The following is a 27,668-nucleotide window of genomic DNA, read 5'->3' as shown; positions in this document are numbered from 1 at the left end:
AAAAAAAGCTGAGGTAGCAATGCTTATATCAACAAAATAAACTTTAAAACAAGGGCTATAACAAGAAACAAAGAAGGGCATTTCAAAATGATAAAGGAATAAATTATACAAGAGGATATAACTATCATAAATATTTATGCACCCAACATAGGATCACCTAAATATATAAAGCAAATTAATGATGGCCATAAAAGGAGTGAAGGACAGTAATGGACTCACAGTATGGGACTTTGACACCCCATTGACATCAATGGATAGATTGTCCAGAGAGAAAATCAACAAGGAAATAAAGGCCTTAAATGACACATTAGACCACAGAAACTTAATTGATATTTTAGGACATTTTGCCAAAAAGTAGGAAGATATACATTATTTTCAAGTGCACATAAAATATTTTCAAGGGTAGACCACAAGTTAGGCCACAAAACAAGTCTCAACAACTTTACAAAGACTGAAATCATATCAAGCTTCTTTTCTGATCACAATCGTATGAAACTAGAAATCAGTTATAAGAACACTGAAAAATGCACAAACCCATGGAAGCTAAATAACATGCTTAAATAACACGTGGTTGCTAAACCATGGGTTAGCAACAAGAACAATAAAGAAATTAAAGGATACCTTGAGACAAATGAAAATAAAAACATAACCACCCAAACTCTATGGGATTCAGCCAGAGCAGTTCTAAGAGAGAAATTCATAATAATACCTGCCTATCTTAAGAACCGAGAAAAATCTTTGATTAGAAAAACAAACTTTATAAACCTATAGAGAAACTCATCAAGAAAAAAAGAGAGAGGGCCCAAATAAATAAAATAAGAAATGGAAAAGGAGCTATAAAACCAATGCCAAGGAAATACAAAGGATTATAAGGAAATAGTACAAATAATTACATGCCAACAAAGTAGACATCCTGGAAGAAATGGACAAATTCCTAGAAACATAGAATTGTCCATGTTGTATTAGGAAGAAACATAAAATCAGAACAGGCTTATAACTACTAATGAAATTGAATTGGTAATCAAAAAAGCTCCCAACAAACAAAAGCTGTGGACCTGATGCCTTCATAGGTACGTTTTACCAAACATTCCAAGAATTAATACCTATCTATGCTTCTCAACCTATTTCAAAAAATTGAAAAGAGGGAAGACCACCAAACTCATTTTATGAGGCCAGCAGTACTATATGCCAAAACCAGAAAAAGACACTAAAAATAAAAAAAAAAAAATTATAGGCCAATTTCATTGATGAACATAAAGGCAAAAACTCTCAACAAAATATTAAATTCAACAAAACATTAAAAAAAACTCTACACCATGATCAAGTGGGGTTTATTCCCAGGATGCAAAGTTGGTACCATATGTGCAAATCAATTATTGTTATACGCCACATTATCAAAATAAAGAATAAAAATCATATTGTTATAGCATAGTAAGAAGCTACGAAAAGGTGGAACAGGTGGAATAGGGAGATTGAGACAGATAGTTTGAAGCAGTTTGAAGCCACCTAGTAAATCCTATCTTCCTAAACCAAGAGCACTTGAGAGTAAATGGTTTGTGTTAGATGGGCCAGGTACAGAAAGTCAGGTTTGTTTGTGTCCACGGCTAGGGCACAGAAACTCATCAGGGCAGGAAGCCCCAGATGCCTAGCAAGGGGTGAAACTAGGAGAACAAGAACTTTGTCCCCAGGGTAACCTATCCTCCCCCAGCATATCTCTGGTCTTGCAGTTTAGAGCCACCCCAACCTTTTCCTCCCTAAAATAACGTCGAGGCCTCAGTTGTATTTCAGCTCCAGGCCCAGTTAAGCAGCGAAATCAGACCAGTGGCTCTGTGCTGCCTCCGGGCCAGCTGCATTGACTAGTGACCTCCTGCCTTGGCACCGACCAAGCAGTGGAGACCAGCACCCTGAAAGAGCACACCTGGAAAGCTGATGAATATTCTATTAAGCTTCTCCCCTAAGACCTTCCCTAAGATTCCCGCCTGCAAGAAAGAGACAAAGGACCCAGCGTGGGAGCTCTCCCCCACCCCCAGGGGAGCACACCAGTGCCATCTTCTTCCTTCTGAGAGGACCCCATGAGACTTGCAACCAGGGGAGCAATGGGCAGTGGCAGCTCATCCCGGGCTAACCCCCTGAACCTGTCTCCAAGGCCCCCTTTCTCTGACTTTCCAATGAGCCAAAGAGGCCAGCCTCGCCTCTCCTGTTGCTTCTTCTATGCCCTTCCATATTTTACTGTCCTAAGTATATTTTTGCTGTGGCCAATAAATTCTTGCTTTTTTATACTTTGTCTCTTGATTGAAATCTTTCCCTCAAGAAGACAAGAACCAAGGTCTCCTTATCATCTCCCCGGTAACAATGTGATCATATCAACAGATATAGAAAAAACACTGAGAAATGTTTCTACTAAATGTAGAAACTACTCAATAGTACATTCTGTCTGGGACATTCACAATATGTGCTACCATCTGGAGGCTCTGAGAGAATGGAGGGCAGTGAAAGAACTTTTTTTTTTTTTAACCCAGCATCGCCTGCTCTGTAAGTATATCTATTAATATCCACAGACTGCACTTTGGGAAATATTGACCAAGTTTTTCATAGTTACTTAACCTTTAAAGATTTCTCCTCTTCAGAGAATGGAGGCAGTGAGTTAAAGACTTAGGATTCAGACAACCTGCGTTCAAACCTTAATTCTGCCATTTACCAGCTGTGTGGCCTTGAGAATAACCTTTTTATTTTATTTTACTTTTTAAAAAATATATCTTTATTGATTTCAGAGAGAGGAAGGGAGAGAGGGAGATAGAGAGAAACATCAATGATGAGTCATTAATTGGCTGCCTCCTGCACGCCCCCAACTGGAGATTGAGCCCCCGCAAGCTGGGCATGTGCCCTGACGGGGAATTGAACAGAGATCTCCTGGATCCTAGGTTGATGCTCAACCGCTGAGCCCCTCCTGGCATTGCATAACGTAACCTTTTTAAATGCCAGTCTTCCCATTTTTCAGATGGGCATCATAATAGTACCATTCTTATAGGGTTGTTGGGAAGATTTAAATAACTTCTATGAGGTACTTAGCACAGTATCCGGCAGGTAGAAAGTTCTCAAATTTTTAAATAATTATTATTGTATTGCTCCTATTAGAGATGGCTCAGGTGCCTACATTTTAGCTACTCATAAACAAGGGGGTCGTTCTTGTGATTTCTCTCCTTGACCTTGTCATCCCGAAGCAATGGGTTTGCACAGTTAATGAATCTCCCAGCAGGTCTCCTTTCCCATCAGAATCTGTTCCCAGATGTGATCTACCACATCAAAGTCTAAAGAAAATCTGGCTTGGAGGCAAATTGCAGAGATAAATTTATCTAATCTAGATCAGTTATCTAACCTATCTAACAAATTGACCTTCCATATAGTTCTGATTTTAAAGTCCTTTCCAGCGCTGCTTGGGCCAACTCCTTCACGTTCCCCCATCTCTTTCACCTCGCAGCCGGTGTGCTCGCTTCGGGTTGTCCGGCTACACTTTACTAATCCACCAGTCCAACAAATGCTTCCTGCATCCCTAAGTGGTCCTTTAATTTACGCATCCCTCTGAGCGTCCAGTTCCAGGATAGGACTTTGGCAAAAGGCAGGGTCTGAATGTTTACACAACACGAGGAAAAGGAAACACTCAGCTTCTTTGGCCAGCTACCCGATAAAACAGCTGAAATTCAAGGAGCCCTTTTGATTAAGAGAGAGGGTGTGAGCGCTGCAGGCCGAAACCAGAGACCCAGTGACAAAGGTTGCGTTTTTTTTTTTTTTTTTCTAATTGCAAAGCACACCCTTTCCCCAAACCTTCTCCTTCTGAAAGCTGCTGACAGAGCTTTGGCAAAGGCTCCTCCCCCGGCCGGCTGATAAGTGAAGCCCAGTTTTATATTTAACTCCCTCCAGCGCCCGAGGGGTGGGGTGGGGATGCACTGCTTATAAGGGAGCTGTGACAGCTTTCTGGTCAGTCCCCCTCTTCCCCGCTCCGCTCCTCCGCCCCACCCCCTGCTGGGCTCTCGGCCGGGAGTGCCGGGGGCGAGCGGAGCCGCGCCGCCGAGGCCGAGGCCCGAGGAGCCAGCGCGGGGTGCGGGGCGAGCGCGATCCCGCTGCCTGAGCGGGGCAGTCCTTCCAGCCGGAACAGGGAAGCCTGCTGACGTTACTTAGCTCCATTTAACAGCTTTTCATGCGCAGCGTTTGACTTCGGAAACCAGAAAAAGATGAACTTTGCGGAGGGAGACGGCTCTAAGAGATACTGCATTCGAGGGAAGCACGTGGCCATCATCTGCGCGGCGGTGGCGGCCGTAGGGTTGATAGTGGGGCTGTCGGTGGGCTTGACCCGGTCGTGCGGCCTCCCCGAAGGGGCCCCTTCCGAGGCGCCCCCCACCGCGAGCCCTCTGCCCTGCCCCCCCAGCGACGATGACAGCGGAGCCTGGAGGAACTTCAGGCTGCCGGACTTCATCACGCCCGTGCACTACGACCTGCAGGTGAAGCCCGAGATGGACCGGGACACCTACACCGGCACGGTGAGCATCGCCATCAACCTGACGGCGCCCACGCGGCACCTGTGGCTGCACCTGCGGGAGACCAGGGTGAGCGCGCCGCCGCTGCTCGCGCGGCCGTCGGGGGCGCCGGTGGGCGTGCGCCGCTGCTTCCAGTACCGCCCGCGCGAGTTCGTGGTGCTGGAGGCGGCGGAGGAGCTGCCGCCCGGCGGCGCCGCGGGGCTCTACCGCCTGAGCCTGGACTTCGCCGGCCGCCTCAACGGCTCGCTCGTGGGCTTCTACAGGACCACCTACGTGGAGAAAGGCCAAGTCAAGTAAATGCTGATGTTTTAGTTTATTTTTGCTCCGTTTGCCCTCAACTCACACGCTTGCTTGCCGCTTCTTTTTCTTTCTTCTTCACTTTCCACCTTGTAATTATTTTTGCTGGCCTGCTCTGTATCCCTGCTTGGTGTCGGTGCTGCCTGTTGTTGCTCTGGGAAGCAAAAATTCTCGCCGTTTTATGTTCATGCCCATCAGGAAGCTTGAAAGTGTTGAGTGAGCTGCACAGAGTGTAAAAAATATATACATATCTATCATCTATCTATCTATCTATCTATCTATCTATCTATCTATCTATCTATCTATCTATCTATCATCTATCTATCTATCATCTATTATCTATCATCTATCTATATCTATCTATCTATCTATCTCTATCTATCTGTCTGTATCATCTATCATCTATCTATCTATCTATCTATCTATCTATATCTATCTATCTATCTATCTATCATCATCTATTTATCACCTATCATCAGTGTAAGCCTTTTGTTCCATTGGAAAACTCCTAATGTGCTGAACCCCATCCTTAATATTTTATATAAACTAACTCAGATTTTTAAAATGCATGTATTGGGTAAATTTCACAAGGTGGTATTCTTGGGCTCTAAGGCAGTGATTTTAAGCTGAACCTTTAAAATGCTATTACACTACATTTAAGCAGAAGTCAGTACATGCCAATTGTAATTTTGACTGTTTTGCCGGAGAAAAGACATTGAAAGAGTGTGTAAAAATTCGAATTGTCTTTGTGGATCTATCCAGGAATGAAGGCAGGGCTGTGTCCTTTTATCTCATTTAGCCAGAAACGTTTACAGGTAAACTTTCAATAAATACCGAGTCCACACGTCAGTGGCAGCGCAGAGATAAATCTTTGGACTTATTGCCCACAGTGCTATAATATGCATGGTAATGCTAAGACTTTTGCAACATAAAAGATATATTAAGGACATTAAAAGATATATAAAGGACATAAAAACATTTTCCTCCCCACAGTCTTCCAAGTGTGTGTGTGTAGACGCAATTTCATTTCCCGAGTCCAGTGAAGATGTTACTTCCCTTGAACATCAATCAGAGGCTGTTACTAGAGTTGTGTTAAAGGCATAAACTCGATGATCTTAAAAAACCTTCACACTGTGGGTGCGGCCCCTGTATCAGGGTGGAAGGCTACACCTGAGGTGTCACTGAACTTGAAGCTGCTTTGGCCTTTGCTTACTTAGATTCTGAACAGGTAAATGATTAAGAAACCTTAGTATCACAGCTCAGAAATGTGAATCTGGGGCCAGTTCATGGCACATCCCTTTCTTCTGTTGTTCTAAGTATCCTATAGAGCAAAGCAAACCTTTTGGTCAAAATTCTGTTTGTCAGAGAGACCAAAGTACTAAAATAGAATATTTAAATATCCCCATCTTACTGTGTGGTACACTAATCCACTGGGTGGAGATGCTAGTTTGAAAAAAATATTTGAAGGGATCATGCTGCTATAGATGGTGTGTGTATCTTAATATCACTAGTAGCCAAACAAACTTCTTTATTTACATTTTTCTGTTTATAAAAATTACAAATGTTGAAAGCATAGAAAATTATTTAAAATGAAAATCAAAAGAACCTATGAATACTTTCACCATCCAGTGGCAACCCCAATCACATGTTAATGTAATTCTAATATTTTTCTAGGTGTTCAAAATTGTAATAACATTATGTTTACATATTTATATCTTTTTAACTTAACATATTATAAGCATTTCCCACCCATTCTTAAATACTTTTAAGAGTCTAATTTTTTAAATTGTACAATATTTCACTGCAGGAATGCACTGTTATTTTTTGAAATCAATTCCCTAATGGACATTTGAGTTGCTTCCAGTATTTTATTAGTATAAACAAGTCAGAAAAGACTTTAAGTGTCTATCTGTTTATTTCCTTATGTTAGGATATAAAGGGTATGAATATATCCAGAAACTTATAACATTTATTTTGTTTATTTATTTCATAAATAGTACACATTTGCTGCAGAAAACTTGGAAGGCAGAGAACATTATAGGAAAAAAATCTATTTATAAGTCCATCACTCAAATATAGTCATTAATATTTAGGCAAACATTCTTCTATCATTTTTTTTCTGGACACAGATAAGCATGACATTATACATATGCATTATACATAGCATTTCATGACATACTCTTAGGATATATCAACACTTTAACTCTTAGGATATATCAACACTTTAACACGTCATTTGTTATTCTTCCATAAATGATTTAATGGATACATGATAGTTCTTTATATGAATATAGTGTAATTTATTCAACTTTTCCATTAAACTTGGGCATTTAAGTTGTTCCTGTTCTCAGCGAGATGCTGAGACCTTGGTTCTTGTCTTCTTGAAGGAAGGGTTTCAATCAAGAGACAAAGTGTAGAAAAGCAAGCAAGAATTTATTGACCGCAGCAAAAGCACACTTAGGACAGTGAAACTAGGAAGGACATAGAAGAAGCAACAGGAGAGCCCAGGCTGGGCTGCTTTGGTCACTGGGAAGTCAGAGAAAAGGGGGCCTTGGAGACAGGTTCAAGGGGTTAGCCCGCTGCCCCATTGCTCCCCTGGTTCCAAGTCTCATGGGGTTCCTTAGAGATTAGGGGATATGTGCCTGTGGGGAAGGAGAGGGGGAAAGGAATGGCATGGGTGTGCTCCCTGGAGGGCCAGAACCCTACAACCCTACAATTTTCAGGCGTTTTAGAGGCTAGGTGTTTAGGGGAAGTCTTAGGGGACAACCAGTAGAATATTCATGGACTTTATGCTGATATAACAAAATGAGATTTATTCTCTTAATTTGTCCTTGGGTGTGGTTGGCAAATGGCACTAATTGGATTTTTGTTATCTGTCTCCCTGAGTAAGGTGATTTAAGCTATTTATTTGCCCTCTGTTTGGGGAGGAGAAGTACAAACTGTTCACTCTTAAGTGCTCTTGGTTTAGGGAAGATAGGATTTACTGGGTAGCTGCAAACTGCTATTTAACTATCTGTTTTAGATTTCCTGTTCCATTTGTCCTGGAATTTTCCTAGCTTCTTACTACACTATAACACTCCTACTTTTTTTTTTTATACCTATAAATACTTATAAAAATGTAATGGACATTTCTATAATAATGTATAACATTTTCTAATATTTCTTTAGGAAGATGGTCCAAGCTACATATGTATGAATGTATGCACACATATACATATATATGTTATATATGTATATATAAAATGTGCATGCACATGAGTATGTATGTGTGTGTCTCCAAACTGACTTCAAAAAGTATGTCCCAAATTACATTTCCACCAACAATGAATGAAAGTACCTATTTCTCTGAGCTGCACTAACAGTGACACAATTTTTTTTAACTGTTTTCACTTTGGTGGAAGAAAAGTGTACATTCTGAAGAATATCCACCTTCAAGAGATTCTAAAAATTCATTAGTATAAAGTGAAAATGAGTCAGAGCTTTAAGATGATTATTTCTCAGACTTTAAAACTACTTCTTAGATTGTGAAAACAATAGAAATTTCTTCCAAGTAAAGCCATAAAAATGTTTTATAAAAATTCTGTATACTATAGGAAGGCCAAAAAATATGAAACAAACTTCTCTGATTCTTTGGATCATTTTACCACACCAACTAATTTTACCATAAAATATGTATATGAGAGCTGACGCTGGGAAACTCAGCTGTCTTAATAGTTGGGCAGAAAATAGTACGCGACAGCAAGATTGGCGAGGAAGCCCTGTGCTGTTAGGTTCTCAGGGAAGATTGGGCTTCCCAAGTTTGTCTGTTTTCATTGGTAGCTTTCGAGGCTCTCACATTACACAGGATGCTGCCAATTCTGCACTGCACACACGCTTTGGAATAGTTCTGGCACGTACTCAATAACTTCATTTAGGCTCAATGGAATACTTTTGGTTTTGCCTGTTAGGAAATATTTCAAACATATGAGAAAAATGCATTTTTTTCAAGCCTTTGGACAATGCATGCCTCTAGGGGTTCCTATCACAGTGTCCATACAAGGACCGCAAGGGTGAATTCACTGGAGCAGCACCATTCTTTCACATTATAGAGTGAGCTTTGTAACATTCGAAGCTCATACAATTTAAAATACCACTACAGTAATACATTTTAAGTATGCAATCAAAATTATATTCTCTGACTTTGTTGCCTTAATGTAAAATTTAACTCCAGGATTGAGTATTAGCAGTTTGGGATATTATTGTTGCAACCATAATGCAAACTCAACAGGACTGAACTCAGTAGTAACCAAAATTACTTGATTTCTGCCAGTATAACCAGGGCTTGAACTTCACAGAAGGGAGACAACTATCTGAGCTTCTTTCCCTCAAAATTCTGAGATAAAGGGGAGTTGTAGAAGAAGGTGGAGCCAGCTTAGAGTTTCCCATCAATAGTATCCGCATCATCTTGCTGGGGACAGACTTGCAGTGAGGCTTAGGAAAAGAAAGTCTGAAAAACTTAAAAGTCACTTTTCCTACTACTCTCTGGTCTGTTCCTTAAGGTCTGAGGAAGACCACTTAAAGGATTGGAACCTTTGAAATGTTTCCCTGCCCACACCACCAAAACCCCACACTCTTTTCAGCTGTTCTTTTCCCAGACAGGGACTCAACTCAGATCTCAAATATATAGAAATATATTTTTCTCTCCCAGGTTGAGCATTTCTTTCTCGGCATTTGAATTGCTCTTCCATAGCATTTCCCAAAAGTCTTCCACAGAGCTCTAGCTGCATGGGATATTAATAGATTTTGCCAGAACAAAAGCAGGGGAGGGATTCTGTGGCCAAATTAGTTTGGGCAGTAATATTAAATACAACAAGATTTTTTGTGTTTTTTAATGGTGAGGCTTTTCAGAGACTTCTATATGACAGTGTCCATTATGAATTCCCAGAGACTGCCATAGCTGCAATTTCCCAAACTTACCTCACTGTAGACTCTTCGGTGGGTCTCTGAGAGTAAGCTGAGTGTCTCTTATTAACTACCTGGCACACAGTGATTACTCAGATATTATTGAATGAATATATAGAAACATTTCGAACAGGTCTTTATACTCCCGGTGTCCTCTGGTACAAGCTGAGACAGGTTGCATGGCTACAGTCAAGGTGGAAAATTTCCCTTGGCTTCCTTTCTGTCCATCTTGTTGAAGGGAAGCGGAGTTGGTAAATCTTTTTTTTTTTTTAAATTTAGGAACACAGTCTCCACACATTAAAGACTGAGAATATTGGAATTGACAGAAATTATAAGAATTTAAAAGGAGGACAGATGGTTTCTAGTTTGAGTTTTCTGGTTGTTCTTTATAACATTGGTAGGGTTGACACTGAATTTTGATATTATGGTGGGATTTTAATAGGCAAATGAGAAGGTAAAAGCAGGTAAAAAAGAAAGGCACCAAGTCAGAAGAGCAGAGCGGGGAGAAAGAAATAGGAGATTATTCTGGAAAACCCATGAGAGAGAAAAAGAAGAATAACTAATGACAGGCATTATGAAGGAAAAATTAACTGGTGACTGTTTAGATGTGGATAGTGAAGGAAAGAGCCAAATCCATACCTGGGTAAGTGGGAGACAGTGCAGTGGCCCAGGAAAGAGGAGAGGAAGGTCAGGCAGGACAGTGGTTTCAAGGCCGAAGAAGACGCAGTGGAGAAGACTGTTTGGAGGTGAGGGAGCCGGGATTTGCAAATGGATGGGCTATGCAGAGGCTTCAGGAAAAGTTACGGGCCTAGGATGCTCCACACACCAAATGTGAGTGACAGGCCACACGTCAATCGGAAATTGAAGAGAAGAGCCAGGTTGGGACGGAAAGGTCCTAAGTCGGGTGTCAGGCGTGTTGAATGCCTGTCAGACACCCAGGAGGAGACGTCTAGGAGGCCCTGGGATAAATAAGTCTGAAGCACGAGGTTAAAGCTTGTCGTAAAGACTTAGGAGTTAAGTGGAGATTAGGTTAAAAAGAAATAAGTGGGATGGTGCTAAATGTGTTGTGTGCTATGTTCTCACAAGCGTGGATGTGTTTACTCATTTGTAGTTTTGATCTTGAAATTTTAGTCGTATGTCAGTTCATTATATTCTTAGATTGATATGTCGAGCTATCAGTAGCCATGATCAATAAAAAACTGATTTTTTTGGTCTTGTTTACTTGTTGCAGGAGCTTAGCAATTCCCCATAGTAATTTCCTTAGTAATTTGACCTTGAATGTCTTCTACATAGGAAAAAAAAACAATCGGGGAAAAAAGTTAAATAATTAACGGATTCACTCAAACCACCAAAAGCATGTTGGCATCGGAACAGGCTGGAGGGTTGTCCCGCTCTGACCGGCTGCCCTGCTTAAATCGGGAGCAGCGCTTTAGTCTGCACAGACGCCGAGCCGCCGTGACCGCTCGCTCGCATCAGAAGCCTTTTGTTTAAGGTTTTCACCTAGACCTTGCTACTTATTTTCCTGAATTAAGTTATTAAATTGTTGAATATAGCCTGAGAGTCTTCATTGGAAATAGTATGCCAGATGATTTGTGAGATAATCAAGTAGTTTGGTGTTTTTTTTAAAGTTGATTCTGGGTGAACTGGCCTGTGACTTGCACCGTCACCTCCTCTTCTTCAGCTTTCTCTAAAGTCACCTTGATGTGACATACTCAGAGAAGTCAAAGGGGTGGCTCTTTAAAAATTAATAAGCTACATAGAATTATATTTTTAATGTGCTGGGCCTCGAGAGGGGCTTATTAATGTAGCATAGAGAGGCCCTCAGGGAAAAGTGCTTTACTCAGCAGTTTGCCTGGCATGGGAATTATTCCGGACGGACCCTGCAGCCACTCCTAAACATACTGTGCTGTTAGCCAGACTTTTCCCATTAATTTACAACATAATTCAGCTGATTTTAAAAAGAAAAAAATGTTAACCACCCAGTAAAACCTCTCTAAAGAAGTTGCAATCTGTTTTGTGTTGCTATCCCAAATACCTTGTTTTCAAATTTGCACATATTTACAAAACGTTAGTAAACTTGGGATGGAATTTAGCATATTTAAATAGGAGCTTTTGAGTTACACAAGACTTCATGAGAAAAATAAGTTATTTTTTTTAATTGTTATATTGCCTACAGTTTTTACACACAAATTTTAAAAAACTAACTTTGTTTCAGGACAAATACTGGTGTCTAATGAGTGAATTTTGAAGTCTGTTGCTTGTGGAAGGTGCTACATCAGAAAGCACAGTTAGGGTCACCTACGCCTGGGCCTGCGGTGGCTCCCTGGTTAGGACTCGGCTTCCTCATCTCGGGCTGGTTTACAGCTTTTCCTTTGGAGCGCTGTGTAAAGCTGTTCCAGGCTGGCCTGGGCACCTGGTGTGGTCTGCAGGCTGAAAGCATCTTCAATTGCGTGGAGCCTACAGGGTCTGAATACAGGATTCACAGTGCTGTCAATCCTAGAAATAGTCTTTTTTTTTTAAGATATGTGAATTGAAGTGTTGGTGTCTCCACCAAGAAGTGGCATCTACTTTTGGGACTTTTCCTTTGGTTGATTAAAGTTGCATGTGCTGTGTGTGAATAAGAAAAAAGAAAAAAAAGAAAAAAGGAAGTATAGTTAGCCTTGTAGAATTTAAGAAAATAGAATGAGGTGTATCCTAATCCCATTAGGTAAATTCAGGAGAGTTTCAAATATATTACTACCTGTGACCCACCCCTTCTCTGTCCCCTCAACCCTGTGAAGAGGCCAGATGTGCTCTGGTAACCAGCTTTTGTAGATGAGGGCACGAAGAATCATAGGCTTTGTAACTTGTGCAAGATCACACTTAAGAGGCTGAAGTAGAATTACAATCTAGGAAGTTTTACTCTTAGAAGAGAATTTCCCCCATGAAATCTTATTGGCTCTACAATTTAGAAAAAACAATGCACATTTTATAACCCTTCTTGTTAATGAATGTCACTTTATCTACACCAGTGTACGTCCAGATCACTGTAATTGAGTGAGTTTGCCGTGATCAGCATTCCCTGACGACCAGCAAACACACCACCCAAAGACTCACTTCCAAAGTACAGTATCTCTGAGATTTCAAACATAACCTGTTTTAAAGAGAGACGAGGCAAGGATTGAAAATTCTTCTCTCTCTTGGGTGCTGGGGCATAAGGTAGAGACTAGAAAAGAGTAATTGAAAACCTACCCCCTGGCTATGCTGAGGAACATGTAATTCTGTTACCGGGAAATCCCAGTGATGTTGAGGCTGCCTGTCGCTGTGCCCAATTCAGCGGAGGCAGGGTTGAATCATATGAGGCGTTTATTGAGGAGGCCAGCCAACCAAGAAGACAGAGCGCATATGAACATCCAAAACCTGTCTTAAGGAATGGCCTTGAGGTTATATAGGGAAATGGGGTAAACTGAGGCTGGGAATAGAATGCAGCTGTTGTGCAGCCCTGGAGGTCCTCAGGCATCAGCTATTGTTCTTGGTCATCGGCAATGTCTCCATAAGATGATAGCTTGACTCCTGGTGGGTCGGCCTCACCATGCTGTTCAAGGACACACTGTCCACAGCTGCGCCACCTCCTGAATTGCTTTCTCCAGAATCAAGGGGAGTGTATGGGTGCAAAGCCCTAGGAAAAAGAAACTTAAGAAAAAGGAAACTTAAATCCCTGCTCACATAAGTATATGTGTTCTATAATTTATAAGTGATATAATTATATTTCAGATTAATTCAGGTGCTCAATCTTGGGACATTATAAGTGCCCCTATCAATTCTCACCCTCACCTCCCACACACAGGCTCATGTACACGCCCCCAAACTCACACACACACATATTCCCAAATTAGTTAGCTGGCTTATTTCTGAGGTGTGACTAAGCTGTAACATTCTTGCAGAGTGACTTTTTCTTTTCATCTGCCTCTGGAAGAAATCAGAAGCCAGAAGAATTCAGAAGAAAAAGGCAGCTGACAAAACATAGGATTGGAGCTTGGTATAGCTCACTAGAAAAACTTAACACCCCAGGGAAGTGTACAGATTTCTTTATATATATATATATATATTTTTTAATGTTATTGCTGCCACCATTTTGTAAAAAATATGACTTTATTGATTTCAGAGAGAGGAAAGGGGAGAGAGGTAGAAACATCAATAATGAGAGAGAGTCATTGATCGGCTGCCTCCTGCACGCCCCCGACTGGGGATGGAGCCCACAACCTGGGCATGTGCCCTGACTGGGAATCGAACCCCGATCACCTGGATCCTGGGTCAATGCTCAGCTGCTGAGCCACGCCTGGCCGGGCTAGTTGTGTGTTTTTTTAACATAGATTAGTTTTCTTGGCTGAGTTTTTAACAAGTAATTTTCATATCTAGAGAGATATTTTAAAGAAATTCAAATATTTTAATTTCTTGTAGATGGATATTGAGCTATGACATACTATTTTCTAAGTAAATTAATGCATATAAAAGACCCTTGAACCCAAAGGAAATCCAAATTCTTATAGTGGCCTCTGCTGGCCTCTCGAAACTCCTCCTTTCCCAGTCCCTTTGGTTCACTGTGCCTCAGCCACACTGGACACCTTTCAGGTTCTCGATCACATGCAGTTCTTTTCCACTTTAGAGGCTGTACACTTGCTGTTCCCTCTGCTAGAACACATTTTCCTTCATCTCACCTGTTTGGCTTTTTCTCATCATTTAGATCTCAGCAAACCATCCCCTACTTTAAGAGATTGTCCCTGACTACTTGGTGTTGCTCACTACTTTTCCTGAGTTATTCTGCCACTCCCCCTGTTTTATTTTGTATAGAGCTCCCACCATGCTCCTTATTTTTTAATTTACTTCTTCATTTATGGATTTGTTTTTATCTATTTGTATATCTATTTATTTCGCTGTTGTCATTCCCTCAGCACCTAGAATAATGCTTAGCAAATGTGTATGTGTGAGAGTGTGTGTGTGTGTGTAGTGTATAGAAGGAAGGCGTTCAATAAATATTTGTTGAATGAATAAGTGATCTAATAATTTAGCTTAGAAATCTTTGTGATATACCTTCCTTAGTCTCTGAGGATCTTGAAGGACAAAATATTTTCCTTACACATTATTAATGAATATAAGTCAACATTTTTTTCTTTCCTTGCTTTTATCTTTTTAACTTGGCTTACTCTTCTAATGAGTAATATAATAATACTATCTTACTGTGATATGACTACATAAAAAGTATATATTCACTATTATTGTTTTTTTGAGTAATTTCTCAGAAAAAGTATTTCCTCTTTGAAATGATGGAAACATTAAATATAAACATTTTTGCTTACATAAGCATGTGCCTAGTTAGAGCCATAAAAAATGCTCTCGGCTCAAAAATGTGCTTTAAACCTGGCCAAAGTCTGCTTCACCTGGGAGATTACTCGGAGCACTGCCTTTGCATGGAAATGAAGCTGGGTTTTGTCCCTGGTGTAACATTAAGAAAGAATGTGCCAATAGGAACAGGAGCTGGGACTGGGACGTGCTCCTCTGCTCTGTGACAGAACATCGCTGCTCACTCTCACAAGGCAGTTGGAGACAAGCCCTTGAGTTGGTTTTGTGATTATCTACTTGTTCGACAACTTTGTAATGAAGAGAGTGATAGCTCATAAGTAGGTTTATTTTTGCTCATCTATCATTCACATATTTTTAATTATGGCACCAAAATATCCAAGTAGTCATAGAAAATATCTGAAGTTATCTCTGGACTTTCATTTATCTGTTAAACCTAAACATTCCAGAAAAGACTTTGACAACTATTTGATAGTTTGTGGGTGGAAACTCATTTTAAGAAATGTAAGGGATATAATTACATAGTTGAAGTTTTTCTATAGGGATAGAAACATAGGGGCTGTCAGAAGAGACAACATATATTTTGTTTGTTTGTGTGTTTGTTTCCAAGGAGCATAGCAGCCACTGATCATGAACCAACAGATGCCAGGAAATCCTTCCCTTGTTTTGATGAGCCCAACAAAAAGGCAACTTATACGATATCTATCATCCACACCAAAGACTATAAGGCACTTTCAAATATGCCAGTGGAGGTGAGTATTTTCAAACTTTTTGTTTATGAAGACAGTCTGTTTAAAATATCAGGTAAATTATCCGATTTGCTATGAAAGAACCCCATAGAATTCTAAAATTAAATGTGCTCTAACCACTTTAGGGGTTTCAAAATACATTTTGGCTATCTCTTTCCTTTGACTCCTGGAAGTCTTTAACACAAGAGATCACAATCCAGTCAAAAAGCCACGCTGGGCTTTCTAAGCAGGAGAGAACACAGTAGCCATAGATCGGCTGGGCTCTGCTTAACTGAAAGAATGACAGATTCATGGCAAAGTAAAGGAATTGCAGACTGAAAAGTAGTCAAGGGCCTTGTCACTATTCTTGGTTTGTATTTGAATATAAAGCCAGTTTTAAAAATAGAGATACTGCAAAATATCATGACTTAAATATTGGAATGTAGAAGCCAATCCCAAGGAACAGCATACCCATAATGAATTTGACATGCTTATTAAATGTTAAAAAAAAAAAGACCACAATAAGTCCTATCTGTATGATTATTAACATAAGACCCTTTCCTCTGTTTCTGTTCTTCATCCCCATAACAGGTAATGTAGTTAACTAAAGCGTCATTACCTCAAAGTTTCGGTATATTATACCTTAAACATTTGACATGTAAAAGGGCCAAGCCTGTCCTTAGATAGAATTCTCAGCTACCTAGTATCAGAAAGACACCCTGTCAAAATTATATATCCCATCTTTCTCATCTACTATGTGAAATATCATCCCTGAAATGCATCTCTTTTTATTATAAATATTCCTCCAAAATACCAAGAACACTATAAAATGAAATCTTAAGAGGATTAAAAAGTGACTGCCACCATCCATCTATGCCTCCACATGAATTAGTTTGTCAACTTGCTTTCTTCCGGTGCCAGGCGCCTGAGCAGTTGAGTTTCGATTGCAGAAGAAAGGACAGGATAAACTTCAAGTGTGAGACACCAGTGAGAAAGTGGGTCCGAGTAAATTGCCATTGGAATGTCTTGGTGTGGAAAGGGCAAGGGGAAGGTGGGAGAAAGAGCAACCTTTACTAGCTTCTGCTTCAGACCTCCCCATAGGACCTTTAACTTTCACAGAGTATACTTCCGAAAGGCCTGGAAGAATGAGACCGTCTGGGTCATCAGGAGATCAAAACTAACACCAGTAGGTCTTCATTGCAGAGCGTCTTCGCTGGAGCTGCAACACCCCCTCTCAAGCACATGTGCGCGCACGCCTGCCCTGTCAACTGGGCATCACTTCTGGCTCAGCCTCCCTCGCTTAATCCCTTTTTAAAGCTCCTCGCTGTCCTGTGACTTACTGTGTGGCTGGAGGGCATGTGGGAATGTGTAAACAGTGGGCAGCAGGAGGTGGGAAAGCAGTCATAGATGGAGTAGTCTGACAGGTGGTTGGCAGTAAGGAAGCAAAGCTGGCGTGGAGAGAAACCCAGAGAGATGGGATCAGGAGCTGCACCAAGCAATGGAATCCTTCTCTCTCCGTGGTAACCCAGACAGTGACCTTAGTGACCACACCTTGGGTCTTCAATGTAGACAACCAGAGAAGGAAAATAGAATATAACATCCTACTCTGCCCGGTATAACTCATTGCCCTCTTGCACGTACTCAAATCAGCAAATACCTACTTAGTTCTTCCTCTGGGCAAGGCTTTGAGCACCAGCCTAAGTCTTGGTTAAGGAATCACAGTGTCTCCTTAAATATTATGGGCAGGATTCTGTGTTTCATGTAGAAAGATAACTGAACTCCTGTCCAGTTTATGTCACAGTCAAAATTGTGTTTCTCCCCGAGAGACAGTGTATAGTTCAATCACTGTTTCACAGTACTGAAAATACTAGAAAGTACTAGAAAGTCAGGTTCTGAGCAATCATTTATCTTTGTACATGATTGGTTTTTTGATAATAAAAGATTATCTTTGATTTTCAATAGAAAGAAGAGCCGGTGGATGATAAATGGATTCGAACAACGTTCCAGAAGTCTGTCCCCATGAGCACTTACCTGGTGTGCTTTGCTGTGCATCAATTTCATCCCATAGAGAGAAAGTCAAAGAGGGGAATACCTGTGAGTCACACTATATGTTTTTTAAATTTATCACTTATGCACTTGTAATTCATTTTCTACTTTTTAAAATTTTGGTTTTTTTCATACAACAGAACAGAAAAGCCCATTAGTTACCCAGGTCTGTGAGCTTGATGGTACCCTGAACAAAATAGAAAAATGTGAACTAGACCGACACAGGTGAAAAATAAACACAACAAACATAGAAATGGGCATCCTCACAGTATTGGGACATGACCAATTTAGTAAAAACGGTTGAGTATAGGTGTTTGGGTGGGGTCCCAGCTGGGCCAGGGATGGCGGAGGAAGCCAGAGGTAGACCAATATCCAGTGACTAGCTCTGAGAGTTCGTTGGTGGCATTCCTGTATGTAATTAATTCAAAATAGGACAATAACAAAGGGTCAACAAGCATTTTATTAAAGAACATATAAATACTAAGTTTATTCTTTATCAAGGTGACTAATTCAACAACTTTCTTTTGACGAACTAAATACTTTTATGCAATCATTTTTCTCATTTTGGAGGCCTCCATTTTGCTTATTTCCTAAACACTTATGTAGTTTGTAATTCCTCCTCCGTGCCACATAATCATACCTATTCTTATAATCTTTTTGATACAATTTTATAAGGAAGAACTCATCACCCCCATTTTAAAGATGAGAGAATTAAAATTTAATGACTTTCAGTAATTTGTTCAAGATCACCCAGTGGGCAAGTGGTGGAGATTCAGAGTCCTCAAATCTTTCTGAATCCAAAGTGTGATATTCTGAAAATATCTTGACCTCCTTACCAATCACTTGAGGGACGGAATCTGTTTCCTGGGAAACTAGCTCCCAGGGAAATTGGTCTTAGTGTGGGCATAGTAGAGGTTGGTACTGAGATATCTTGCACCTGGGTTTTCAGTGTGATGCCTATATTCTGTACCCAGATTACAGCAAATGGAGCAATGTCCATTTTTCCAAAGGTCTTTGAAAGACCTTTTCAAAGGTGTTGTATATCATGATGACTCATCCAACTTTTGTCTTTCCTTTATCACGTATGTTGCTTTGATAAGGCCTTCAGATGTGGTAAAGAGCGCTCCCATTGGCTCAGAGATAATATTACTGTGCAGCTATACTGGCTGGGTGAGCCTTTAGAGCCTGTGGAAGTTAGTTAGCCGAGCTGTAATGATGGGTTTTTACTATATAGAGGATTTGGAAGGACATCATGGAAAATACAGTTTGGCAAAGATCCCCAGATACCCTTTAAGTGGTAAACATTTCTTTAAATGGCTCTTTCAAAGCTGAGTACATAACATTTTATCTTAATCGGTGAAGTTTTCCTCTTTTGGGTGGGAAATGAAGATATGCTACTTTCTGATCATCTGTTTGATAAGAGAGGAACAGAAAGCCAAGCTCTCTTTGGATATTTTCCAGAGACTCCAAGTCAGGAGATCTCAGTGAAAGTGCCCCATCCATAGATGACAGGCAGCCAGAGTTTGCCCTTCTGCAAAAAACCTGTGGGCTGTTTGCCTCAAAAGTTGAACAGGCCTTAAGGGAGAACTTCAAGGCATTTAGTGTGAGTGAAAATTTACCATAAATTCTAGCTCTTTGACATTTAGGAGGTTCCCTGCCTGGCTCCCTACCCACTCACTCTAAATTGAAATCCTATAGCTGACACCTAAGCACAAATGCTCCCAGTACAATTTCTCACTCCAGAGAGATTTATGAAAAACAAAATACAACACAAAACACCCCCACCCTACTTAAATCCACCTAAATGTAACATCAGAGGGAACCCACACCAGGTTCTCAGATACACAGTATAGGCTCTTAGACCTGAACAGATAGCCCAAGCCAGGCAGGCATGTGAGGAAAACAGGCAACGTAAAAAAGGAAACCCAAGACACAGTGGGGTAAATGGTGATAACTGAGAAAACAAAAGATAATTGTAAAAAGAACATACAAAATTAAACATTTACACACACAAACTTTAATTATTACACTCAGATTCAAGAAAATATGACCACAATAAAATAAAAACAGAAAGCTATGACAAAACAATCAGAAACAATACTCAAAGTTTAAAAACATGATTTCCAATGCATCTGCTATTCCTGTATGAGCAGTGGGGTACATCGAAGTTTCAATTTATTACACCATCTTGATCCAAAGTCCCTAAAGTACCTTGCCAGTTAGAAAGAAGAAGAAGATAAGTAGTTATTGTGTAATACAACATTTTTAGTAGAAAATCCATGAATCAAAAGAGTATTCTTATCCACTCTGCTTCTTACAGTATTATTCTGGTACATTAATCACCCCCTATTCATAATCAGTTTATACTGTGTAATCCAAAGATCTATAATACCCTGATTAAACTTTTTTGGGTATGTGTACCCTTCTGGCAAGAGTTCTTTATATCAATAAACACAGACTCAAGCCCTGTGTTCTTTGTAATTATTTACTTGAAGAGAAAATAGCAGATATTAGCAGTCAAACTATTCATTATGTTAAAATGTCTTCATTGCTCATGAGAAAAAATTATATTGGAGGACCTAATCCTAAAAAATTATTAAGAAAAAAGGTAACTGAGTTTGGAAGGTAGCTCAAAAGTATTTTAACTCTGCATTTTGCCTTTTTAAAATGTTAGTTGTATTACATTTTGATTCAATCCTGAAAAAAAAAAGAGTAACTTGGAGAGTAATTTACAGTAATTTAGCAACAATTGAGGCCAGCCATTGATGGATTTTTTTACAACTATTGGCAAGAAATCTATCCCTAAAGTCTTTTCCAAATTTAGTTGATTGATTAAGAGTTTTAAAGTAAATAAAACCACTGAATTCTGTCCCAGAGAAACCAAAACAAAATACCCTGAACTGTACAAAATGTAGAGAGATTATATGATTTTTTAGTTATGTGAATTAACTCAAGTTAAAATGTGCTTCTCTTGCTCTTGCAGGAGTCATATCATGGGAACTAAATCCCCAATGGGCATGTTATTAACTTGATAGTTCAGCTCAAAGTCTCCCATTGGGATATACTGCAATCCATTTTCAAATCCAGAGCACTGTGAGTTATTAATATATTTTTAAGTTTTAAAAATTATAGATATAATACACATACATTGTAGAAAATTTGGAAGAAAAAAAGCAAATGGGGAAAAGGAAGAGTCCCCGTGTTACCATATGTAAAATTATTTTATTTAATTAATTTATTTATTTTTGTTTAAAATATTACAGATGTCCCTTTTTTCCCCCAATGACTCATTCCACCTCGTTCCACCCTCCTCCCCAGTCCCTCTCCCCACCATTGTCCCTGTCCTTGGGTTGTGCATATATGCCTATAAATTCTTTGGTTACTCCCTCCCCCTCCACCCACCCGCCCTCCTCCCTCCCTCTGACATTCGTCAGTCTCATCTATGCTTCCATGTCACTGAATCTATTCTGTTCATCAGTTTATTAAGTTCTTTAGATTCCACGTATAAGCGAGATCATGTGATGTTTGTCTTTCTCTGCCTGGCTTATTTCACTCAGCATAATATTCTCCAGGTCCATCCATGCTGTCCCAAAGGGTACGAGATTCTTCTTCTTTACAGCTGCATAGTATTCCATGGTGTGAATGTCCCACAGCTTTTTTATCCACTCATCTACTCATGGGCACTTGGGCTGTTTCCATGTCTTAGCTATTGTAGACTGCGCTGCTATGAACATAGGGGGGCATAAGTTCTTTCTGATGAGTGCTTCAGGATTCTTAGGATATATTCCAGAAGTGGGATTGCTGGGTCAAAAGGCAGCTCCATTTTTAATTTTTTGAGGAACCTCCATACTGTTTTCCATAGTGGCTGCCCCAGTCTGCATTCCCACCAGCAGTGTACTAGGGTCCCCTTTCTCCACACCTTTGCCAGCAGGAGTTGTTTGTTGATTTGTTGATGGAGCCATTCTGACAGGTGTGAGGTGATACCTCATTATAGTTTTAATTTGCATCTCTCTGATGGTTAATAATGTTGAAAGTCTTTTCATATGTCTCTTGGCCATCTGTGTGTCCTCTTTGGAGAAGTGTCTATTCAGGTCCTTTGCCCATTTTTTAATTGGATTTTTTGTCTTCCTCTTGCTGAGTAGTATGAGTTCTTTGTAGACTTTGGAAATTAGCCCCTTATCAGATACATCCTTGGCAAATACATTTTCCCAGACCGTGGGAAATTATTAAATTTGTGATCCTATCTGAGGTACATTCGAGCTTCATCCTCAGTAACTTTGCCAGAATTTTTAACTTCTCCCTAGTCTCCTAAGAACCAGATTCAGGACAAGTTAAATGGCAAGGGGGATTCTGTTCCTGAAAAATAATGAAGTTCTAATTAAGTATTGAATTTCTTTGGGTCAGTTGACCTGTATCTTCTGTAAAGAAGGATGTGCTAAGAGGAGCATTTACCTTGCTAGAGATCATGTCAACCCCTGGCTTTCATGAGGAGAGGAAGTTGGGAGGAATTGTTCACTAAGAGAATGCTGGTTGAAAGTATCCATTTAGCTAGGCTATTATAAACATATTAATTCTAATAATCAGGACAAGATTATATTGTGCCTTCTTCCAAAAATTCTTACAGGATGATTCCTGAAGAGTTGCACCTAGAATTATACCTGTGACTGAATCCTTCCTACTTGCCTAGGTCTTCTAACTTGCTTCTGTCTCAGTCCATTGTTTGTCTGGATTGGGAAGATTGATCGAGGACAGAAAATATGGATGTCATGGGTTTTTAAATACACTTTATTTTTTAGAGCTGTTTTAGGTTTTTTAATTTATGCATCCCTTACATGAAAATAGTCTTATTAGAAAAAAATGATTGTTTTAATACTCAGATATATTTTTAAACTCTTCGAGACTGACAGAAGAGTTGCAAAGATACAACAGAGTTCTCTTACAGTGTCCACCTGGATTCCTCCAGTATTGAAATCTTACATAACCATTTATCAATCACTCATCAAAACTAGGAAATTAATATTTGTATAAAACTATTAACTACTACAGCCTTTTTGGATTTCACCAGTTTTTTCCAACTAATGGTCTTTTTCTGTTTGAAGAACCAGTAGATGATACCATATTATATTTAGTCATGTCTCCTAATTTCCTCCAATCTGTGACATTTTCTCTCTTCTCTTGTTTTTTTATGATCTTGACATTTTTGAAGAGCACTGGTCAGACATTTTGTAGAATATCCTGCAATTTGGTTTTGTCTGATGTTTTCTCATGCTTAGACTGGGGTTTGGATTTGAGGAAAGTTTTGCAGAAGTGTGGTACCCTTCTTATCGTATAATATATATCATATGTCAGGAGTTACATGCTATTAAGATGACAATGCTGGTGATGCTAACTTTGAACTCTTGGTTAAGGTGATGTCTGCTGGGTTTCTCCACTGTAAATTACTGTTTTTCTTTTCCATGTTCTATTTGTTAGAAGCAATCACTAAGTACAGCACACACCCAAGGGGAAGGGAATTAAGCTGCACTTTCTCGTTGGAGAACTATCAAAGAATTTATGGATATATGCTCCCACTTATATGTGGAATGTAATGAACAAAATAAACCGATGAACAAAATAGAACCAGAGGCATAGAAGCATGGAACAGACTGACAGAGGTCAGAGGGGAGGGGCATGGAGAGGACTGGATGAAAGAAGGTGAAGAGATGAGCCAAAGAACATACATGCATAACCCATGGGCACAGAACACAGTGTGGAGATGGCAGAGGGAGGGGAGCTGCAGGGGCTGGGAGGAGGTGAGTAAGGGCCGGGGAGGGATGGGGGGTAACTGTAATAGTGTCAACAATAAATAAATAAAAGAATTTATGGATGTAGGTTATAACCTCTTCAGTGATTAATAAACACATAGGAAGAAATAATTCAAGGCTATGTAAATGTCCTATTTCTCCTTAAAATTTTGATGGGTCATTGTCTCATGCCCCAGTGCGTCTTGCCTGCAGCAACTTTTGTCATGTTCTAATGGCAGTTTTCTACTTCCCTCAGAGCTACTTTAACATAGGCTCATTGTATTATTTTATAAAGATATTTTTGTTATGGTTTTGCTGTTTCCTGAAGGATTTTGATTTTGATAACATTTTATAAGTTTTTAAATTCTTTTTTTTACTGATTTGTTCTAAATTAAGGGCTCTAATTTTCTCCAAAGGAATATGTTTAATTTAGGAAGCCATAGAAGATTGCAAATGATTTTTATTTAAATTTTTTAAAAATGAAAAAAACTATTAATAAAAATAATATCAAGTTCTATGAAGTAAGTTAGATTTTTTTAAATGTTTATTTTTGCTTTTTAAAAAATTTGACTGCAGTAATAATAATCACCATGCATCAAACACATTTTGACTCAAATACAAAGTGAGCTGCCGAGAAATGCTTTGTATGTCCTAAATGACAGTGCTTGGTTTCTTCTCAAACAGTACTTCACAACAGCTGAGTTCTGAACATGTTTTCAATATTCATAGTTACAGCAGAAAAACTGTTCTTAGTCACCCAAACATCAAGCCAAGGTTTGCATATTTATGATCTGTCTATGGGTCAGGAGCAAATTAAAATTTAGAAAAAAGATATCACAGTCCTGTGATAAGGCCGTCACAAACCCGAAAAAAAATAATGTATCACTGTTCCTTTCCACCAAGTTTTACTCCCTTTTAACTTTCTGCCCACTGCTGAAAAAAATGTTTCAAAGAATGTAAACTTGTAAAATTAAACACATTGATAACATATTCAGTGATATCAACTATGTAACTTACATATGCATTTATGGAATTAAAAACTATAAAATTATTTTCTCTTTCCCATCCTGCTACCTCAGCATTGATAATGAAACAGATTGTTCCTTCCATCAGATTGTTTTATTGGTCTTTACTGAGCACCTACTACGTGCAGAAGGAAGATACTAAGCCCTAAAGGGAGTGAAATGTGCTAAGATACATGCAGCTCAATAGAGATGTGAAACAAAGGTGATCTCCACTGTGTAGTGTCGCCCAAGCATGTTTTCAAGCTTTTGCTGGTTACACCATCCCTTTGAACACCAAAGCCCTCACCTTCGGTTTTAGGGGTCCTGCAATATCCTAGGCCACTTAAAGAGATGTGTCTCTTAGGAGCAGTTCAGATGAGACTCTGCAAAACCTCAACAGAGGAACAGGTTCTTATTCTGCTGGATGGTGGGCAGTAGAAAGGCCGGCTGTTGTCGACAGGCAAAGTGACCATACATTTTATCATCTATAAAATATAAATAATGAGGTGCTATCAATTATTAATTATGACGAGATATAAACAGGGAAGCAACAGACTTGGGCCATTCCTAGGCAAGCCTGGATGGATGGTCACCTTTACCAATAGAAGATGCTCAGCAGAAGAGTACAGGGAGGGCGTGGATCCAGGGCACTGTCACCTGCAGTGCTCCCACTGACCGGCTGCTGACCGGGGACAGTGGCCGTGGTGGCTGTCAGTCTGTTCAAGCTGATCCCTTTCTGTTCCCGTGGTCTTTCCAAGTTCAGCGGCACCTTCACCTCAGACCCTAACACACCCCCTTCCAGATTCTTGTGCCATCAAGTGTACTTACTACCTCTCTCCTGGCCGAGGTGACTTTTACCTAGTTTTTTGTTTTTGGGGGGTTTTTTTGAGACAAAGCTATATCTAGATTTCACTCTATTTTATTTCCAATCTGTCTTTGGTTTGCAGTCTATTCTTTGGTTTGCATTTTTCTTGGCCTTCTGTTTTTATTGCTAAAAGCCTTTCCAAATGGGCTCTTACAAATCAAATGGTTTTGGTTTTCAAATTTATTGTGTGAGCATGAAAAGTGTATTTTGGAAGTAAAAAACTTAACTTTTCCTTTTCCCCCCTGCATTCTCCTAATGTTTCTAATGGTAACGTGGATACCACAGTGTGGAGATCCCCAACATATGGGGAAGTACAGACAGAGAAAGTCACAGAGGTTAATAATTCTGTGTATTATCTCTAATGATACCAATGCTCTTGATAAGCCACGTGAAACTCATACGTGCCAAGCACTGCGTAGGCATTAGTGTGGTTGATGCTCACAAGAGTTCTGTGAGATGGGCACAGTAGTTAGCTCACTTTGCAGCTAGAGGAAGTCGGGTTTCCTTGGTGGGAATAGAGACAAGAGGCAGTTTGATATAGTTAAAAACAAGCCTGCCTTAGACTTCATTTTTCTCATGTATACAATGAGGAAGTTTATTTTTAAAACTCTTCAAACTCAAATTTTAATTAGCGTTTACAACCTTATTTAAAATCCCTGTGGCTAGTTGAATGTTGGAATTCAGATTTGTGCAAAGTGATATGGTAAAAATACTCTATTATTAACTACAGGGGGATCTGGGGCAGCACCTTGTAATCAAACAGTAATATTTCTGCAGCAATATTTTCATAGAGAGAAAAATAAAGATTATTTTTAAAAAAAACTCCTATCAGTTCGGATTAGATGATAATGCCAAATTAGTTTATTTTGAACATGTAAAAAGTTTTTTGATTTTCAGAGCTCTTTCAACTTTATACTTGTAGAAGCTGGACTAGTAAAAGGATTGGGGTAAAGTTATCAGTGATGCAAAATACTATGTTCTATTATTAATAATAATGTCAGATGCATAGAATTGATATATAGAGTGAGACACTATATGAGAAAAGCTATATTACCTGGAAATTTTTAAGTACTCAGTAAAGCTGATAATTAATCATGCTGATTACACTCCTGGGCTTTCTCCTTGGTTTTGGTTTCAGAGACCTAATAATCATTGAATGGCTTCATTAGGTTGTTCTAAGCGAGGGAGATCTGGTGTGTCTAATCATTGTCAAAAGGACACATAAAGGGAGTGACAGTGACCGTTCATGAATCAGGGCTTACATCCGGTTTCTTAAAGCCCTGGAGACACTTGAACGGAAGGGAAAATATTAAGAATTCCAAAACGATTCTTTACCGTAGGTTCCAACACGATCAGAGAAAAGCAGCAGCAACAATGCTAACGCAGGCGTGTCAGGCCCCGCACAAGAACGGTCAGCTGGACACGGCCTTAGAAAGCGCCGGCTCAGCAGGTTCAGTGGTTTGAGGCATGACTAACGGTGTCCGGCGGGGGCCTACCTCGATGGCCCAGTTTGCTTAGGGAATTTACTGTTTTTAAGAACTGAAAATATATGCATACAAGTTAGGTTCTTGAAGTCTAACAAACTTCATCTTTATGTATAAAGTGTATACATAAAGTCATAAGTCTTGTATAAACTTTATGTGTAACCTTCGGTAGAGTCCTTGAATAATCCGTACACGACCCTTTTCGACGGTAAGAAGGAACAGAGCCCCGGAGCCTGCCTGCCCCCTCTCTGTGCCGTTTGAATGTGTTTGAAAAGCCCTCTCCTTAGAGCAAGCGTGTAAACTGAAAGACGACAGTTCTTACTAAAACACGATGGCAGTTCAGGGCCAATTTTCTGATCTTTGTCACGGACAGAGCGCTGAGGCTTAGCAGATGATGGAGGGGTGCCAGCCCCCGTCGGAAGCCCGCAGAGAGGAGAGGGGGGTGCAGGCGGAGCCCGGGCGGAAGACGGGGTCAGAGAGCAGAAGGGCTGAGCTGAATGAAGGCACGAGGACAGAGGATACTTTTGAAATCTCCAAATCCAAACATCACAGGCCTTCTGCTGTGGAACGATGCCGCAGAAACTCCTGTGAGGCCCCAGAGAGCAGGCAATGCTGGCACGTTGGCAGCGCCCTGAGAGTAAAAGCGTGCTT

The 27,668-nt window shown here is 39.9% G+C and overlaps 1 protein-coding gene across 1 annotated transcript in view; it reads left to right on the top strand.

Annotated features, from left to right (window-relative positions):
• The first annotated feature begins 4,142 nt into the window (after positions 1-4,142).
• The window catches only part of ENPEP (glutamyl aminopeptidase), an 80,117-nt gene continuing 56,591 nt past the window's right edge, over positions 4,143-27,668 (top strand). Inside the window, exons 1-3 of the mRNA XM_087816032.1 lie at positions 4,143-4,825; positions 15,718-15,859; positions 17,798-17,929. Coding sequence (XP_087672158.1) covers positions 4,230-4,825; positions 15,718-15,859; positions 17,798-17,929 — 870 coding nt within the window. The 5' untranslated portion in view covers positions 4,143-4,229. The remainder of the gene's footprint in view (positions 4,826-15,717; positions 15,860-17,797; positions 17,930-27,668) is intronic.

The sequence above is a fragment of the Miniopterus natalensis genome, chromosome 1 (genome assembly GCF_054644295.1).
Source record: "Miniopterus natalensis isolate mMinNat1 chromosome 1, mMinNat1.hap1, whole genome shotgun sequence".
NCBI lineage: Eukaryota > Metazoa > Chordata > Mammalia > Chiroptera > Miniopteridae > Miniopterus > Miniopterus natalensis.
Note: the sequence above shows the minus strand (reverse complement) of the source record. Positions and strands in the feature narration are given on the sequence as shown.